General features: G+C 38.6%; 2 protein-coding genes across 6 annotated transcripts; both read right to left on the bottom strand.

Moving 5' to 3' along the window:
- Positions 1–159: 159 nt before the first annotated feature.
- On the bottom strand, positions 160–4,477 carry LOC149841987 (NAC domain-containing protein 54-like). Of its 2 annotated transcripts, none has more exons than XM_089998823.1 (4): positions 4,338–4,477; positions 1,494–2,074; positions 960–1,250; positions 160–416 (listed from the first exon to the last, which is right to left on the bottom strand). In XM_089998823.1, exons 2-4 carry the CDS (start codon positions 1,944–1,946, stop codon positions 276–278), a joined length of 885 nt encoding a protein of 294 aa, XP_089854949.1. In that variant the 5' UTR covers positions 1,947–2,074; positions 4,338–4,477; the 3' UTR covers positions 160–275. The 2 variants fall into 2 exon arrangements, with proteins under 2 accessions (XP_089854949.1, XP_089854950.1); XM_089998824.1 differs by having other exon boundaries at positions 160–295; positions 983–1,250.
- A 48-nt stretch (positions 4,478–4,525) lies between these two features.
- LOC149841986 (putative E3 ubiquitin-protein ligase HIP1) lies at positions 4,526–18,175 on the bottom strand. Of its 4 annotated transcripts, XM_089998820.1 has the most exons (7): positions 17,982–18,175; positions 16,927–17,097; positions 7,779–9,637; positions 5,451–5,498; positions 5,149–5,247; positions 4,892–5,035; positions 4,526–4,807 (listed from the first exon to the last, which is right to left on the bottom strand). In XM_089998820.1, the coding sequence occupies exons 3-7, from the start codon at positions 9,543–9,545 to the stop codon at positions 4,673–4,675; spliced, it is 2,193 nt and encodes a 730-aa protein (XP_089854946.1). In that variant the 5' UTR covers positions 9,546–9,637; positions 16,927–17,097; positions 17,982–18,175; the 3' UTR covers positions 4,526–4,672. The 4 variants fall into 4 exon arrangements, 3 of the variants coding, with proteins under 3 accessions (XP_089854946.1, XP_089854944.1, XP_089854947.1); XR_016430748.1 differs by lacking the exon at positions 16,927–17,097 and having other exon boundaries at positions 5,149–5,204; XM_089998818.1 differs by lacking the exon at positions 16,927–17,097.
- Between the last annotated feature and the right edge of the window lie 1,999 nt (positions 18,176–20,174).

The following is a 20,174-nucleotide window of genomic DNA, read 5'->3' as shown; positions in this document are numbered from 1 at the left end:
TCATTGGTAGTCATCGTTTTTAGATTTTGTTAAAAACTTAATTCTTATACTAAAAAATCATGAAATTTAATATTAGTCACTTTTATTTTAGTTTTTATTTGTGTTTTATTTTGATTCTCGTACAATTCTTATATTTCTTTTTTTATTCCTCGCTTCCCGCTTCCTATATATTTTAAAATGCATAGCTCCTCGCTTTCCATGTCGATTCCCCTTTCTAGTCTGGCAACCTTGGTATCAACCGTCCGAGTACCTTCTCATAGCAGTTCCTTCCGCCCTCACCCAGCAGAGCTGTTTTCTGAAAATGGCGAAACCAAATCATTTAATTCTATGAAGTCGCCCTCTAAAATTGCCAGTGGCAGTTCATTATTTGCATGATCAACAGTGATAAAGTCCTGATCTCTGGTTTCAGAAGTAAACTGCAGAAGACGAATAATGGTAACTGTTAGCAAAATATTAACACAACAAACAGCTTCACATAAATTAACTAGGAACATGATGGGCTGTGATTTATGTTCCTTTTTACATACAAAACTCACATTTTCTAGCAAAAACTTTGAAAATCAATTAATACTAGCATCTTGAGGGCTAAAGGTACATCTCGCTTTCTTCACAGAATGAATACTTCCCGGTTTCTAATTAAGAAAACATAGCAGAATAGTGTTTAGATAGCACAACAGAAAAGGACCAAAATAAAATGAATGGGAATCCAAGAAATCGCTCTTTTTGGTTGGAAATGGGTCTCTAGCAAAAGGAAGAAAATATGGACTTCCCAGAGAACACAATAGAATAGTGTGTTTAGATAGCACGACAACAAAATGCCAGAATAAATTGGATGGGAATCCAAAAAAATCTCTTTTGGTTTGGAAATGGGTCTTTAGCGAAAGGAAGATTATATGAAACATTAGATAATTAAGAGAATAGCCACATCACATACAGATAACAACACATGAGAATATTACCGTTTCATGATGCAAAGTTATGCCTGAGGGCTGCAGAACAGTAAACTTCAACTCATCTTCTTCATCTAACATTGCCATCAGAATCTTCTGGAGTTCAGCATCTTCTGAAACTGCCTCCCCTTGAGCATCAGTTTCCAAAATGCAAGAGACCGCAGTTTTATCATCACGTGCAACAGGGATATCATCACAACATCTGCTTATTAGATCATTCTCAGCAAAAGATTGTATATTTTCCAGTCTCTGTCTTCCAAGATGGGGTTTTAGAAACAAGCTGCAGATGGCAAAAGAATCCTGAAAATTCATATAAAGAAAATGGATTAATATGACTAATTGATCATACAACTATTAAATGAAAGCAGAAAGAAAGAAAACACCCCAACTAATCGAAATGCATAAATTACACACGAAAATCGATCAAGCAAAAAATGAACCACAAGAAGCACATTTCCGAAACCCTAAGAACAAAAAAACGTTTTCATCCACCACGAACCAAAATCCCTACTTCAACACAACCAAATACAGCAAAACCCTTACCTTATCTACCGTAGAATCACAACCTTCATTCAAGAGGACGTACTCATTCATCATCCACTCGGTCTGCTCGCAGCAAGGCGGCTTCCCCCGGTGAAAAACCAGTGTCCTCTTCATCGCCACGACCCCCTCCTTCGAAACAACAGGCCTAACCCTGCCTTCGTTCCTCCACACCCCGCTCTCCGTCGCTCGGATCCTCCGCCCTCCCTTCGAGTCCTTCCTCCCCCTGGCCGTGAAAAAGAACCACTGGTCCTTCCCGGCCGCGAGTCCGCCCATCTCCGGCAGGTCGACGGGATCGAAGAGGTACACATCGATCTCCCTGATCAATTCCAGAAGCAATGGAGAAGTAGAGGGCTTGGCGGCGGATGATACCTTGTTCCTGAGGTAGTAGCACACGAGCTCTTCCTCCGTCGGCTGGAATCGGAATCCGGGAGGGGCGATCGTCACGCCCTCCATGAAGGGAGAGATCGAGATTTTTCCGATTCCGGCGTGATTCCGGCCAGAAATTTCATGCCGTCGGAACCCTAACCCTAATTCCGTTTCTCAGACTTTCTTCCTTCCCTCCCGTCTCTTCCTCTGCAACTCTGAAAAAAATTCTGATTTTTAGCTTAAAATCTCGGATTTAAAGACGTCATTTAGAAGTCATCATTAGACTAAAATAAGATTAATTAGATCACTAAAGTGATTCTTAATTGAGATTAAGAGGTCCGGAGGCTGAAGCGTAGTAGCGTGCTCCACAAGCTATCGGTATCGGTATTGGGAATGGGAACATCTGGACCTGGTTACGGATTCGGGTCTGTATTGGCCCGAATTGTGCTTTCTCTGGCTTTGGATTTGGAGCAACAGGATCTTGGTTGAGATCTTAAACTATCGAGTTTAGGTGTATCAGTACATAACTGGATCTGGATGGATCCAGTAGATTTAGAAATCATCATCGAGCTAAAATGAAATAATTAAATCATTAAGTGATTCTTAATTGAGATTAGGAGGGCTAGAGGCAGAAGCGCGGCCCCACAGGCTTGGTGAGATTGAGAATGGGATGATCTGATGCTGGTTTAGGGTTCGGGTCTTGATCCGTGTTTTTCCTGGATATGGATTGGAAGAATAGGATCTGGGATTCTCGATTGAGGTCTTACGCTAGTGAGTTTGGGTACACAACTGGATCCGGGTTATTTAGAAGTCATCATTGATTAACATAAAATAATTGATTATTAACTGTGATTAGGAGGGTCCGGTGGTGAAGCGCCAATGAGAATGGCAAAATCTGGACCTGGATTACTGGATCAAATATTTGTTCGCTGACCAGACTGGATTTTGGCTCAGGCTGTCCATGGTCATGGTCTGGTCTGGTCCGGTCAAACTGGCCTTTCCAAATAGACATGCCCGGTCTAAGCCTGGTCCGATGGCGTCACTTGGTTGGGCTGAACACCTTGTTAGGTGAGGTGTTCTGCCTCGAACACTGGATCTGTTTCGCAGGGGACCTGATTGTAATCCTTAGTGGTCAAGAAGGACCTGAGGTTGCCAATGAACTCAGTAGACAAGGGGCAGCATTTCCTCTTTTATCCAATAGGAAAAAAGCATCACCAAAGTTGACGAGACATCACAATTTTGAAACCCATGTGTGACATTTGTAGAGCAGATCGAGTGATCTGTCAAATCACTTTTAGAAAGGTGAATTGGTATCCTGACCGTCCACAATGTACACATGAGGTCTTTGTGGGACGGAGCAATGAACGGTGAAGATGTCAAATAACTTTCATAAAATGATTTGACAACAGATCAATCTGATCTGCTCTCTATCATCTGCCGGGAGGGAGGGAGGGAGGGCGAAGCTAGGTGAAACTCGCTAGTGGGCAACAGGAAATTGGGGTTTTATGCACATAAACCTGGTGAGCAAGATGTTTAAACCAATTATCGAAAAAACACACACAACAATTGAACAAGAATGACATTTCCCAGCGTAATCTCTCTTTCACGTTTTGTAACTAGAAGCAGAAATTGCAAACAGCAAGGATGGCTGGAAAGTCGCAAACCGTTCATTTACCAACACCTACAAACTTCAGGATATAGGGTAGGCAATGGTTTCACAAGATCTCAAACCAAGACCTCAAACATGATATTATGATTATTATCTATCTTTGACAGGAGAACTCATGAGCTCAATGGTTTTCTGAAATCCAAACATATTCAACAATCACTGCTGAAGAATTCCAGAGGGTCTATTACAAGTTATGAAAAAGAGTTGGCTGGACAAACCACCACAAAGAAAGAAGGCAGATACAACACAAACGCCTGCATTCTAGGTGTAGAAAGCAAGAATTGGATGACTTTGTTAAATGCCAGTAATTTTGGTGTGGTAACATGAATATAGCGATCCTTGTCAAATTCTGAAGTCCAGTTCAAGAGGATGGAGTTGGGGGATCTTTAGAAGTTGAAGAAGAGTAAATTCTTTCTGGCGTACAAGAGTTTGGGATGGCAATGGGGAAGGATTTGGCTTTGTTCTTTGTGAACCAAGTCTGATAATCCCTCAGGATGAAGAGATTTAAAGAGTTCTCCAATGCCAAAATCTAACCTGAGCCTCCCCTGCAGAACAGGTGCTTGGAATGATAGAGGTGAATAATACCATTCAAAGGATGGACACTCGAGACAAAGGATCAAACAGACTCAATATGTCTGTGAAGCAACTGAAGTTGGTGACAGTGTCTCAGTCTAGGGGGTGTTGCACGTGTTAAGAGACGATAATAACTTGAAAAACTACCACAGAAACAACAGGCAGTTGAAATGTTAAACAGGGGCATGTTAAATCAGTGAGGCACTAGTCTTTGGAAATAAAGAGCAGTGTCTTACCCATGCGTAAATGATAGAATGTGTCACCTTATGTACAAAGTAAAACGAGCAGTAAGCTTTCCCCTGCTGGCTCGTCAACCATAACGAGTAATGACGAAAGGGGATGATGCAGAAAGTGTGCAATGGATAAAGGTTTCAAGACCAGAAAGCCACCTGATTAATCAAACATAAGACCAGCTTTCAAAATATTGGGAAGAAGAGAGAAGCAATAGGCTTATAACTTAAAATATTATCATCTATTATCAAGATGTTAGATTAAAGGGAGGGTGTGCGCAGCAGCAGCCGCGCTTCCCCTCTTCTCATGCTGTCATCAAGCAACAGGCCTACCATCAATCTCATGTGGTAACCAACGCTGTAGTTTTACAAATTGGGCACAAGTTCTTGTGCATCAGCCACTGCTTGATGCAACCTGTATGAAAGTCATGCCCACAATCCAGCACCCCAAGCTCCTCCTCGTCCACATAATCCTCCTGTCAGCAAGGGTGAAAGATGAGTGCACGCAGAAATAACAAGTTACAGCTAGAACAGAATCAAGCACGTATATTTGGGTTCACCTGACAAATACAGCAAGGTTCAACCTCCATCGCCCACTCGTTTGCTGATGAACTATATTTATGCTGCTTCAAACACTTCATTATGGTCTCCTCACTTAGTCCTGTACTCACATTTCCTATACGCTCTTCTAACGCTAATAGTTCCTGAAAGTTCAGCAAGAATGCAATCATATGCTCAAAATACTTGATTGCAACAATTTCCAGCTTCAAACCAAGGCTATGTTTACACAATTGAAGTTCTACCATAGGATTTTTACCTCATATGACATGTTATCTACGTCTAACCGCATGTCTCTATGCCGATCATGCAAGTCTGGCCCACCATAAAACATCGACTGGTTCAGAATCAAAACATCCTACAACCATCACACGGACATTATTCAACTAAATTCCACCCTTTCCAACAGACCATAAAGAAACAAGTTTGCACCTAGGAATCAGAAGCAAAAGTGCCAGTTTCATTCCACATATTTCTGATTAAGGTAAATGTCCATTCTCACAGAAAGTGACTTCTAATTAATAATGTTACTGTCATTGCCTTATATCATTGAATACTAACCTCAAATCTTAAACTCTCTCGACGAATAAGATCCAAGGCATTTCGGATCTGTTTTCAAGAACATACATGAACATAAAAGATCAAGACAAGGACTTCCCCAAACATACAGAAAATGAAATAAAACAACAAAGTCAGGTCAATATACATCAATTTAACACCTATCCAGAAAAAATATACATCAATTTAACAATAGAGGATCAATTAAGAGTCAACAAGAAGGGATGCTGTGAGAAAGAATCAAGTAAACACAAAACGAATATGACAGATACATAAAACAAGCTGAAAAATGAAAACCACATTATACCTTCCACCTATTCCAATGATCAAAGATGCATAAGATACTAGGCATTCGGCCATGGTGGCATCTTCAATGGCAAAATAGTTATAAAATTTGAAATGAGATAAAGGTCTTACAAGGAGATAATGCATAGCAGCATCACAAAGCCTCAGCTATTACCATCACTGATTCAATATACAGAGTATCAGTGTATCACCTCTTTGAAATGCATATCTTACTTATTACATGACTAAACATTCTCAAAGAATACCTTCATCTTTACAAGTACTAGCTCCAATTCTCTAATATGCATATCCCAATTCCATCATTTTTTGTTAGCTCATACAAACATGTGCACAAGTGCACACACACATACAACACAGATTAATACCAAACTAAAAGTTCTCAGTTCACAATTCTATGATTCATATATAACCACTATAAGAGGCAAGAACATGTTCAAAGGCCAAGAAAATAAATCATATTGAAATAGGCGTATCATGTCAGTCTACATTTCTAATTGACAATTTGACGCTAATAGCATCCTTTTTACACATTCAATCATTAAACAGTGTGTCAACTGATGTAACCATACATCAAGATGTTTTACTTTACCTACTATAACATCATGCTATTTTTCCAAAATTTGGGCATTATTTTCTCTCTTGGTAATAATCCGCATAAAATTTATTCGAACCACACCTCATAAACTTACTGTTCTAGTAGATTTTTTATTTTTCTTCTTCATACAGTTAACCATCTGCTCTTAGCTCATTTGTTTTTATGAGAAATGAGAATAAAATGCATCAGAGAAAGTAAAGAAGACACGAGGAGAGAACCAGACATGACACTGCAAGATAAAAGAATAATGGTTCTTAATAACAAAGAGACTAAATACCTTTGGAGCTCCACTTTCATACCTCTCAGAAAAAACCAATCCAAGCTAGGTCGTCATTCAACCAAGTAATTATTGTGCACAATTTAGTATATTTAGACCTAGCACGACTAGGTAATCATGGTTGATTTTTCCTCCATGTAGGTACCGATTCCTCCACTTTCAATTATGATCCACCATCCAACTCACACTGGTATATCTGGGTTCATATTTAAATGATCCTACTCTATATCAGGCTCCATACAGTTCAAATCATCCTACACTAGCGTAAAAGGATCTTTGAAGCAATTCTGGAATAGTACTCACATCCTTTTTATTATCTCATATTCCTCTCAAGCCAAGTAACACCACACTGCTTTTATCTACCAGCATCACATATTTCGCCATATTTTCCCTTTTGTTCTCAGTCAAGTAGACAATAATAGGCCGTCTATAGACCAAGATGTGCCCCACAAATATTAGTCATCTAGCTATCAAGTTCTCAGTGCTGTTAAACATCCCCCATGGCTTGATTATTGGACAATGGGCATCTTTGGATTTTCATATGGTCCCACTAAGCAACCTGTAAATTGTCAAGAAAAATGACACCTCCGAAAAACACGAGTCTTGCGCTAATACATTCTCTAAAAGCATCCAGTCATGGTGTTTATACTAGACAAGACACTTCTCCAATTGCATCAACCTTCAATGTTCACATAGATACAGAGATGCATGTGCTGTTGTTTATACACATGCCATTAACATTCTCACTCATTGGCAGAATAAGTGAGAATGTAACCCTTCAGTTTCCCTTCATGGTCAACTTGAAGAGATGAACTGGATATGTATCAAATACTTGAGTCTACTCTGATAAAGACACATTATTATATTTTATAAAAATAAGCCCTAGAATCACCATGAGGAGTTTTATGTTGTTCAACTATCCAATCAAACTTCCACTAAAACATCACACTTATTCCTATACAGTATACACAAAACAGAGACTAGCATGGACTGTTGCATGCAGATGATGGCAAAGGTGCTAAATTTGAGAACAACTTAGGCAATTAGATACCAGTCCACACCCCAGAGACCAATTTTTTTAACATAAAAAAGAGGATAAAATGCAAAAAAGCACTTGATAGTTCTCCAGAAATATTATAATTCAAGGACATACCTCAGTCATCAGCCTAATTCGTCCCTCGCTTGCAGCTTGCAGATTCCTCAATGACAAGGGAAGCCCAAGAATACCATCACCTGGTCTATCTATTAAGAAACCTGATCTCAGATAGTGATGTGGATGCCGCTGAACAGCAGCACCAGAAGAAAGCCCCATCTCAGCAGAGGAAGTGGCATCAACTGAACTTGGAGATGGAAAAGAACTGCTTTGAACTCCAAAGTCAGAGCCTGAAGATGGAAACAAGGACCTCCGAACCTCTGATATCCTGCGCGGAAAATGAGGATGAGGGCCCTGGGCAGGGATCCAACCAGCATTTGGACCAGAAGGAGTAGAACTTGAACCAGCTCGAGTGGTTGAATTTGTGTTTGCAGGTACGCTCCCACTGGTAGAACCCCAATTAGCTGGATCTTGAGCAAAATATCTTGTCTCAGGGGGTGATGGAAACATAATATGATCAGAGATGCCTCTAGGAAAAGCCCTTGAGTTTGAATCCTCGTGCAAAGTGGTTGACCTCTCTCCAGAAATGACATGAGAACTGGATGAACTACCAATTCTCGAATTAGATGCCCCATTCCAACCAAAAGAATGTAAACTCTGATGAAAACCAGGAAGATGGTGGACATTAGATTGGTTATGGGGATAACTGGTACCAGCAATCATTGATCTCAAATCCAAGGACCTGCTTGATGGGAAAACTCTACCAGAGGAGGATGAATGAGGAGGCCAAAAATGACTTCGCATTGAAGAATTTCCTGTAGGCCACAGATGACTAGGGGATGACTCTTGAGGATATGTTGGATTCACTCTCATACGAAAACTTCTTTGAGAGCCTTCAGCATCACTTCCCATAGACAAAGAAGAATGGCAATCTGGAACTGCTCCACTGTTACTGACACCTGGTGTCGGGTTCAGTTGTTCTTCAAGAGAACTGACACTTGGAGGATGCTGTGAAGGAACAGTAATACTCAAACTACCATTCTGCCTAGAAGGAAGTATGTGCCGAATGTTGTTCCCAACTTGCAGATGGGAACTGTTTTCATTCAGTGAGGATTGACCAGCGACTGTCTCCAAGCTCTTCCTTTTGCAGGACAATCGCCTCCCATCCATTGAACAACCTGACCTACCATCATTATCATCTGCCAAATTCCCAAACGTACCTGATGAGCTCCCACCAGGATCAGAAGAACTCCCGGTAAGCATCTGCCTGGCTACAGATGTCGATGGTGCATACTGAGGAGATCCAGAGCCACCTTCTTTTAATGGTTGAATATCAGTGCCAACAAATCCAGCGTCAAGATCAGAACTGTGGAAAGTATCACTAGGATTAGAGTCTGCATGGTCTAACGGCTCGTTTGGAAGACTGTTGCGCAAGCTTATGTTTACACTTTCCAATGAAGGAATATCAGTCTGTCCCAATTGTCTTTCTTCTAGTGGTGGACCAACTCCAGCATGCATGGTTAATGATGAACTCCATTCATCATCCATTTTGACATCGTTATTGCTAGGATGGTTAAGATCCTGCCGGCTAGTACTAGCACCACCTGATGTCCAACCATTTAAGCTGCTCCCATTGTGACTCACAGGATCTATATATGACACACCCACATGCTCTCTAGAAGATAACAGATAATCACGTAAATGTTGGGAGCCTCCTGAGTTTATCATATTATTCCAATAAACTTCTTGCTCATTTCTTGAGCTAGATCCATTGTCAAATTCAAATGCCTCAAGCAAAGAATGAACAGTACTCCTTTGACCTTGCATTGATGGTCCTATGTTTTAAACTGGTGTTGAACAAGATGACCTTAGAGTACAAAAGCGTGCACCATCAGCTAATAAAAGGATTTCCACTTAGTCTGTGAAAGGATCATAGGAAAGTACCAAGAGCGTTAGTAACAGGAAAATACAAAGATGCACTCTCCCACAAAATATGTGTTAATATAATGAAACCCTGAAAGTAAATGCAACAAGCAAAATTTATGGAAAGAAGATACACAAAGGCCCCTATGAGTTTCACAAAGAGGATGGCTAATCCAAAACAGGTAGATTAATAGCTTCCCAGCAAATTGCAGACAGAAGATATTTTGAGCAAACTGGCCAAGCTAACTTATGGACACTTGAAGCATGCAATTGATAATACATAAACAGAACAGATGAACACATTAGACAAATTCAACAACATGGAGGCATAGAAGAGAAAAGATAGATTCAGCATTTAGCAAAGTTCAAGCAGTTTAAAATTGCACATTACATTGAATTATTCAGAGAACTGAATACAGCCCAAAGCAAGTGTGAGAAAGAAGCAGCTGCCAAGGAATAGTAGCTATCTCATTTAAATTCTAATATCTAAAGAGTAACCGATATTTAAATGCCTAAATGCTGAAAACCATAGTAAACCCATGCACTGTCTTGATTTCCAGATATGTGAGTTTTCCTATATGTATTTGGGCAATGGAAAATATCAGAATGCAATATTTAATAATTTTCCTATTTCTCAAATGCTTAAAAAAACAAAGTTAAGTATCCATTAAGTTGTGAATGCAATATTGTTAAAATGTAAAACTGTACATATATGTATATATAATAATATTATATTATTATATATATAAATACATTTTTCATTTTCTTTCTTTTCTGTAATTTTTTTCCTTTATTTTTATTTTTTGTCTTTATGTCATCTAGTTCAGTTTGAACTAGAATGACTGTTGCTAGTCAAGTCCTTTCCAGACTTGACTAGCAATAGAGCTGTTGGACTGACACAGTCCAACAGCTCTTAATAGAGCTGTTGGACTGTGCCCAACAGCTCTATTGAGTCCTCTTTCAGCTGTGTATATAAAGGGGTGCAGCCCCTCTTGTATTTTACTCCAATGCTTCTTAAGCAATTGGTTTTTCATATCAATAAAGAATACATTTTTATTTTTATTTTGTTTCCAGTTATACCCTTTTTAAGGGTTATGCTTTAGTGTCATTCTTGACACTTGCTCTTGTTAATCTAAGCTCGTGTTTCGAAGATCCCCATTTCATTTCATGGTATCAGAGCCGCGGAAGTACTAAATCTTGAGGAAAAGCTGCCTCGGTTTCCGTGCCCGTTTGCAAAAGTGTTCGCCACTTGAAGAGAAGTGTTTTATCACTTCATTGGAGAAGATTTCACATCTTGTTGTATTGTTTTTTTTTCTTTCTTTTTCATTTTCCTTCTTGTTTCTCTTCTATCCCTATTCTTTCTCTCCTTGTAATCGATGGATGACAATGATAAAGTCACCATCATGCCTATGAAACTAAGCGATACGAACTATGTAATATGGGCTTCAATCATGAAGCACCATATATGGGGAAAAGGCTTATGGGGGATTGTGGATGGTTCCGATTCGGAACCTAAGCTATCTCTTACTAAAAAGGAGGGAGATAAAGAGGTCCCTCTATCGGAAGAAGAGAAAATCAAGGCTATTGCCGCATACGAGAAGAAATGGAAAGAATGGAGAATATCTCATGCGAAGATAATGTCATGGCTTATCAATAGCGTTGACATTAAAAAATGCTCAAGTCTTGCCAAATTTGATCATGCCGATAAGGCATGGGAATACCTTAAGAATATGTATTCCCTTAAAGATATTGCACACATGTGCAACCTCCAAGAAAAAGTTCGAATGATGACACAAGGAGACAAAACTATTCGTGAATATTACAATGGGTTGTCCGAACTTTGGGAAGAACTTTCCCTTTTAGAACCAAAGTGGCATTGTGCCGAAGACATCGAGCTTCGTCAGAAACAACTCGATGCTGAACATTTTTACCAGTTTATCACTGGATTAAGGCCGGAATTTGAAACCACTAAATCGGCCCTACTTCACCGGGGAAAAATTCATTCTATTGTTGAAACTATTGAAGAGTTAACAATGGAAGAAAATCGTCTCCGGAAAGGTTCTTTAAAAATTGAAGATGATTCCGTTTTAGCCGTGTCTAGACCAGGGAATCATGTTCGATCATATAGGCCTCCTCACTTTAACCGACAAAATGGTGACTATGATAAGAAGAAAGTTATTTGTCATCACTGTCATGAACCGGGACACTACAGGCCACAATGTCCCAAACTTAAGGAGCTGAGAGAAAAAAGAGCTGCAATTGCTGGATCGGAGCCTAAAGATCAGGATGCACCAGTTTCCCTGGCCCAACTAATGGAGATTCTTCAGCCTCTCATCAAAGGTGCCTCTTCCTCATCTGAAGCTTCAACCGGGGCAGCAGCCTCATCTTTTTCTGATCTAGGTAAAATTTCTTGGCTTCTTGACTCTGGTGCATCTTTTCATATGACCCCAAATAATCAAAGTCTATCCAAATGTGTTAAAAATAAAACAAGTGTGTCAAAGGTCTTTACTGCTGATGGGACTTCTCTTGAAATAGAAGGAATAGGAAATTTTGAAAAAATTTATAAAACAAAAAATTTTTTTATTCCAGAAATTAGACATGTTCCCAAATTAAATTTAAATCTTTTATCTGTATCTCAAATTTCTGATTATGGGTGTAATATTTCTTTTTCTTCTCATGGTTGTTGGGTACAGGATCGCCAGTCAGGCAAGCTGATTGGGGAAGGCCATAGAGAATGAGGACTCTATTACATGGATTTTTTGGAAATGCCGAAGAAAGCTTTTTATTATAATATTCAAAAAATAGAGTTGGAACTGCGGCATAAGAGACTTGGTCACCCACATATAGCCAAAATCCAACATTTTCCAAATCTAGGAAAATTTTGTAACTCTGAATCATTTGATTGTAAAGATTGTATTCTCGGCAAAATGAAAAGATTACCATTTCAGAACAGAACCTTTTTCTCTTCAAGACCACTTGAATTAATACACTCGGATGTTTGGGGTCCTGCACCAGTAATTTCTAAAGGAGGATTTGTTTACTATGTTATTTTTGTCGATGATTTCTCCCGACATACGTGGATGTACTTTCTCAAACATAAGTCTGAAGTATTTTCATACTTTCAAACTTTTCATAATATGGTTAAAAACAAGTTTCAAAATGATATTACTATTTTTCGCACAGATTCAGGGGGAGAGTTTTTATCCACAGATTTTCAAAATTATCTTAAATTGCATGGCATCACACATCAAAGATCTTGTCCTTATACACCTCAACAAAATGGACTGGCAGAACGAAAACATCGCCATATTATAGAAACCACTAGGACTTTATTAATAGCAAATCAAGTCCCGAAAGACTTTTGGGCAGAAGCTGCCTTAACTGCCACCTATCTCATTAATAGGATGCCATCTTCTTCGTTACAAAATATCACTCTCATTGAAAAACTTATGAACATTTCTCCAGACTACTCTAGACTAAGAATATTTGGGTGCAAATGTTTCATATTTACTGACAAAAATGATAAACTTTCCCCTCGTGCGATTCCCTGTGCCTTTTTAGGATATGCTGAAAACCAGAAAGGTTATAGATGTTTTGACTTCAAAAATAATAAACTATATGTGTCTAGAAATGTTTCCTTTCTTGAAAATGAGAGCTTCTTTGATTTTAGAAAATTAAAAGACGTCACTGAGTACTCCTTTTTGCTAGATCTAACATCAACATCTGATGAATATGACCTTGACTGTAACTTTGATGATGATCAAAGAATTATTGATCTTAATGTTGAAAATGAAGAAGTTCATAGAGATACTATTATTCAATATTCCAGGCGACAAGAGTCTAATCCTCCATGTGCACTTGAGAAATATTCTAACATTCCAACTAGACAATCAACTCGAATCTCGAGGCCTCCAGGAAAGTTTGTATCATACGAGTCTTTCTCACCCACATATAGGGCAGTTATTGCATTAATTCACTCATATGAAGAACCATCCACATATTTTCAAGCAAAAAATGATATCAAATGGATAGAAGCCATGAAAGCTGAATTAGATGCACTTGAAAAGGCTTCTACATGGAATATTCAAGATCTTCCTCCAGGGAAGAAAACTATAGGATGTCGATGGGTTTATAAAATTAAAACCAAGAGTGATGGTACTCTTGAAAGATATAAAGCCCGTTTAGTAGCCAAAGGTTATGCCCAAGAATATGGGATTGATTATAAAGAAACCTTTGCTCCGGTGGCTCGTATGACTACTGTCTGAACCTTAATTGCCTTAGCTTCTATCAAAAAATGGTCTATTTTTCAAATGGATGTCAAAAATGTTTTTTTAAATGGAAAGCCAGTTGAAGAAGTATATATGGAACCCCCTCCTGGTCTAAGTATTCCTAAGGGTAAAGTCCTTCGCTTAGAAAAAGCTCTTTATGGACTTAAACAAGCACCAAAAGCTTGGTATGATAGGTTTAGTCGTGTTATGATTGATATTGGTTTTCAATTCTGTTTAACTAACACTGCTTTGTTTATTAAGAATTCTGATGCAGGGATCATTGTGCTTCTTCTCTATGTGGATGATATGATCATCACCGGAAGCGATAAACAGGGAGTTGAAACAATCAAAACACTTCTCAAATCTCATTTTGAAATGACTGATTTGGGCTTGTTGAGATATTTTTTAGGCATTGAAGTTGCTTATTCTCCTAGAGGATATTTATTATCTCAGACTAAATTTGCTTTTGATATTGTTTTCAGGTCTGATATTACTGATGATAAGAAAGTCGACACTCCAGAAGTTGTTAATGTTAAAATGAAGATTGATGATGGAGAACTTCTTGCAGACCCTACTCCTTACAGACAGCTTGTCGGGCACTTTCCTATCTATCCATTACCAGACCAGATATAGCACATGTTGTTCATACAGCAAGTCAATTTCAACATGCTCCTACTTCTGTTCATATGGGAGCAGTCATGCGTATTATCAGATACATCAAGTCCTCTCTTTCACGAGGATTTTTCTTATCTTCCTCCTCTTCTCTTGATTTAATTGCATATACTGATGCTAATTGGGGAGGTGATCCCAATAACAGACACTCAACCACGGGCTTTTGTGTCTTTTTAGGGGAATCATTAATCTCGTGGAGGTGTAAAAAGCAGCATAAGGTATCTCTCTCATCCACCGAAGCTGAATACAGAGCCATGGCAACCACGACCATGGAAGTAGTTTGGCTCCGACGACTGCTTGCTGACATGGGAGTTGAAGCAACAAAGGCTTCACAAATGTGTTGTGACAACAAAAGTGCGATCTACATTGCCAGTAACAGAACATTCCACGAACGCACCAAACACATCGAAATGGATTGTCACTACGTCAGAGAGGAATATCTACACGGGATAATTGATCTGCCATATGTCACTTCAGAATATTAGTTAGCAGACTTCTTTACAAAGCCTCTCGCTGCTCCCCGATTTCACTTTCTCTTGGACAAACTTTCGCTCATTGTACCGTAAGTTTGAGGGGGAGTGTTAAAATGTAAAACTGTACATATATGTATATATAATAATATTATATTATTATATATATAAATACATTTTTCATTTTCTTTCTTTTCTGTAATTTTTTTCCTTTATTTTTATTTTTTGTCTTTATGTCATCTAGTTCAGTTTGAACTAGAATGACTGTTGCTAGTCAAGTCCTGTCCAGACTTGACTAGCAATAGAGTTGTTGGACTGACACAGTCCAACAGCTCTTAATAGAGTTGTTGGACTGTGCCCAACAGCTCTATTGAGTCCTCTTTCAGCTGTGTATATAAAGGGGTGCAGCCCCTCTTGTATTTTACTCCAATGCTTCTTAAGCAATTGGTTTTTCATATCAATAAAGAATACATTTTTATTTTTATTTTGTTTCCAGTTATACCCTTTTTAAGGGTTATGCTTTAGTGTCATTCTTGACACTTGCTCTTGTTAATCTAAGCTCGTGTTTCGAAGATCCCCATTTCATTTCAAATATAATGCACAAAAAAAAATGATAACTAGGCCCAGGAAATTATGTTTGACAGTAAAGCCACAGTAAATTTTTAAAAATAGCACCTAAGAAATACACAATAATAGAAACACACCTAAGTTTTTCATGTCAGAAATGCAGCTAATCTTTTTTGTGCCAATCAAAAAACAAGCTTTCTATTATATTACCTTCGCTTTCTACTAACCCAACTTTAGTTATGCTCTTAAACTAAAATTCCCTCCCCACCCCTCAACCATGCAAGGCCCAGTGCCCTTCTTTTTCTCATCAAACAAAAACAGTTTCTATTAACCCAACTTGAGTTATATTCTTAAATTTATGCTCACATACACAACTCAATGCCTTTTATTGTGATATGCAATGGATGCCACCCCTTATGAACTTTCACTCCCATAATTTTCCTGCTATTGGAGACCCTTTGTCCTTGTCAAATTTACAATTTGTAACCAAAAGAGAGAGAGAGAGAGAAGAGCAGTGGTGGGTGTGGTAGAAGGTAAAAGAGATAGATGCCAATGGTGGTAGCGGTGGTGATGTAGTGAAAGAAGGGAGAAACCATGGTTCATGGTTGGTGGCAGGAGGGGGAAGGAGAATGAAACAGACATGGGCAGTAGTAGAAGAGAAAGAAAAGTACATGGTGATGATGGTGGTCACAGTGGTAGAAGAAAGGGAGTGGCAGTGGATATGAGGGTGGTAGCAGGCTGTGCTGACAGATCTGAGAAGTGGACAATGTTTGAGAAAGGAGAAGATAGAGATAGATTTCACAGTGCGTTGGGCGGATAAATACTTTGGAATTTTTCTAGTTAACCAGAAATACTCTTAGTGTGCCTTTTTTTTCTTGGGAAGAATTAAACATAGTGTAATTTTTAATATTTGAAGAACATAGGCACTAGTTTTTATTATTAAACATGCATGCCAACCTGCATCCCCAAGCAAATGTTTGTAGGAACTGGAATACATATTGAAGCTAGCAATCACTTCTAAGCTCAGGCGAATAACTAAGCAATTACAGGAAAATCTGTGATGCTGCTGGAGAAAAGCCTACAAATGCATATATGGGAGCTCCATAGAGAACATCTGTGCACACATATCATGAATTCCAATCAAACATTCTAATTTCTAAAGTAGGCACGGATATTTTAACAATGAAAATAGCCACATAGCATCATCGTCAACTAAAAAGTGCTAATCACATTTGCCAATCAAATTAGCCATATAATTCACAGACTCGACCTTACAACAGAATTGCAAGAGACATACATCCTACATACCACATGTGTAAGAAGATGCATGTTGTTAATCAGTATGTGGCTGAGGCCGGTGAAACCACAGCTCAATGAGGGAGAAAAGAAAGAAGGAACCCATGTTACTGATGCCAAGAGTGTGCACCAGAGGTTTTTTCTTGAATATGGCTTGCACCCATTATACCTCCCATGCCCCAGCTTCACAATAGCAATACAAAATGCATTGCTCGATGTTAGAAATAAACATGATACCAAAAGCAACTCACATGTAACCAGCAGCTATGCAGCTACAACAACACTAGATATCGTGCTTATTGCCCATAAAAAATAGAAAGCATAAAACGACGATTGATATCAGCATAAAAGCCAAATACCATTCCACAGGAATAGTAAAACCATACACTCAAAATCAATTTTTTTCTTAAAAACCAGTTGGTTTTCTTTTGATTCCAGAATCAACAACTAATCGCCGATCTAAATAGCATAAATTGTCACCGCTAACAAATAGCTCATTTTCTGCTCAACAACAAACATAAAATCCATCGCAGAAGTACACATAATTGAAAAAAAATAAAGAAAGAAAGGTTAGGAAAAATGGAATCTTGGTTCATCAGAAAGTCTTCCAAGTACCAACCAATGCATGAAAGAACAGAAATGAACCTCACCAATATAATTGAAAACCCAACTAAGAGAGAGAACCAAAAACAAGAAAAAGAAAAAGAAAAAAAACAAATTGGAAGATCACATATTAAGTTGATCAACCAAAACATCACCATGCATCCAAAGAAAAACATAAAAAGGGAGACAATTAACGATGGCTTCAATAGGAAAACACCCTTTAACCCAACCGAATCGAAAGATGAACAAAACCCCAAATTCCGATCACCCATATTCCCAAACCAATGCACAAAGAAGAAGAAAAACAACGCAAAACACCCACAAAATCCCAAATTTTCACCATGCGTTCCATTCCCCCCACCTTGCAGCTAGCATAAACAAGGGAAAACAGAAAAAAAAACCCAAATCTAAAAACCCAAGAAAGGGTGAAAGAAGAAAGGTGGTGAAAAGATTCACCCACGTACCAGAAAGAACCAAAAAGGAAGGGGAGAAAGAGAGACGGTATCGGTGCATCGATTCGCCAGATTCCTCCGTTTTCTTCCTCTCCTGCGGATGCCCTATGGTTTTTCGTCCATTCGATGATTTTAACTTTTTCGGCGAGAAGGGGGGCAGTATTCCTCTCGCAACAGAGAAGGAGAGACAGAGATGGGAGGAGAGAGAGTTCAATAACTTATTTTATCGCCATTTCTATTTGCTTGTTAATTATAAAGAAATGAAAATGAGGAAGGAAAAAAAAGAAGGCAAGGTCTTAATTAGTCCTATTAGTAACAACTTCCGTTGTAGGACCATTGACTAATCAGGGGCCCCTATGACCAGCCTAACCCCTCTCACCATGTGGGACTACAACCCTACACTTGCTGTCTAATGTTTCCCCTCTTTTGGGGCTGGGGATTTTAGGGTGCTTGAATTTGAAAGAGAGGAAGAAAGGGTACATAACTTGGATGTCTTTAAACCCAAAGGGTTTGAAGTGGTGGGATGGGGTCTAGACCGTTTGACAAGCAGTCTAGGTTCTCTATGCATAAGCCCAAGCTTGGCGACTCCATGGGTCAAGAGGTAAGCCCTCAGACATGGTCAGAGATCGTTAGTACGGCAAGCTGAGTCAGTGCAGCTAGGTCTCTGCGCCTGCATCCTAATAAAAAAAACTTGGATGTCTTTAGGGTTGCACTTGCACCAAATTTTATAGGGCACTCTTTTGATTTCAAAGGGTATGTGATGGGTTTTTTTATGGGGTGGCCCAAACCATTGCTTGACTTCTTTCATGGTTTTTGGTTTGTTGCAATCCCATGGGGGGGGGGGGCTTAAATGGTATATTAGATTTTTAGGGCAAATAAAAATTTGTCCTTTTGCTTTGTTTTTAGGGTACCCCATTTTTGTGTCACTAATAATTTTCTTTTCAATTTCTCTGTGGGTATTGTATTTGTATACTGGGTAAGCCAATTTGTTTATTGGCTTGTAATATGCTATTGTATTAGGGAGTGAGGTTGTTTCCAAAGGGTACATTGAATTTTCATTTAAAGATATTTTCTTTCTATTTTGCTTTAGGGTAGCAGATTTTTATTCCACGAGTTACCTTTTTCTTTTCCTGCTTTATTTGTGTAGGGTACTCCACCTGTTAATGGTGACCCTAGTCGTTCCTTGACATGTTCTAGTCCTTGGTTTGAAAATGACGATGTGATTGCTTTTTTCTTAATTATAAATTTTCTTGGTGTCCCTTTGCTTGCCCACATCTCTCTCTTTCTCTTGGTTGGATCCTGTGTTGGGTACTTGGGCTTTGGTTTGGTTCATGAAGAAAGTGAAAGGGGCCATCTCACCCACCTTCTAAAGAACACCAACCTCATTAGTTGTGTTAGGGGGAGGACATGAGCTTTTTATTTTTTAATCGTTTCTTTTATTCCTGTTCTTTTTGTAACAGAGAGGAGGTGGATCGAAAATTACATGTTAATGAATGCAGCTGATGCGCAGAACGCAGTTCACCACGTCCTATTATCGAGACAAGCCATCAAACATGCTCTTTGGGCACCGCTCAATGGCTTATAGGACCTCCATTTTGGCAAATTTTCTTTATTATTTTGTTTTGTGTGACTGTTCTTTATCTGCTTTATTTGTGTTTGAAAAGAGGATTTGGTTTCAATTTTTCTTTTCAATCACAACCGTGTGAGTTTTGATATGACCAACGTCAGAAATCTTGGTCTCGGAAAAAATGTCAGCTAGAATTCTCGTTTTCTTAAATATATATATATCATGATATAAAAATTAGGGGAATATGTATAATATATGTAAACAAATAAATATAAAAGCAATATAAAATACCAAAAAATGGTTTCACATGTTAATGCGGTAAAAAACACAATATTTTCAAAACAAATGATATTATGAAAATATCCTGTTTTACAATATTATGCCGGCATTTGAAAATATCTCAATGAAATCGTGATTTTTGTTTTTGTTTGGGACATATTTAAAATATAATAGATATTTATCAGATAGGATAAGAGGAATCCTAATCAAAATCCACTAGTAGGTGTAAGGAGGTGAACTTTGTGGGTCCAGCTCTAAATCGGACATCGGGTCCTTTTTAATTATGCTCATGGCCACCCTGTCTGGATCCTATATGGTTGAATTCAGACTCAACTTGTCATAAACCGGCTCCATTTGAA

This window comes from Nuphar pumila, chromosome 3 (assembly GCF_984573655.1).
Source record: "Nuphar pumila chromosome 3, dmNupPumi1.hap1.1, whole genome shotgun sequence".
Classification (NCBI taxonomy): Eukaryota; Viridiplantae; Streptophyta; class Magnoliopsida; order Nymphaeales; family Nymphaeaceae; genus Nuphar; species Nuphar pumila.
The sequence above is the reverse complement of the archived record's forward strand: the minus strand, read 5'-3'. Positions and strand labels throughout refer to the sequence as shown.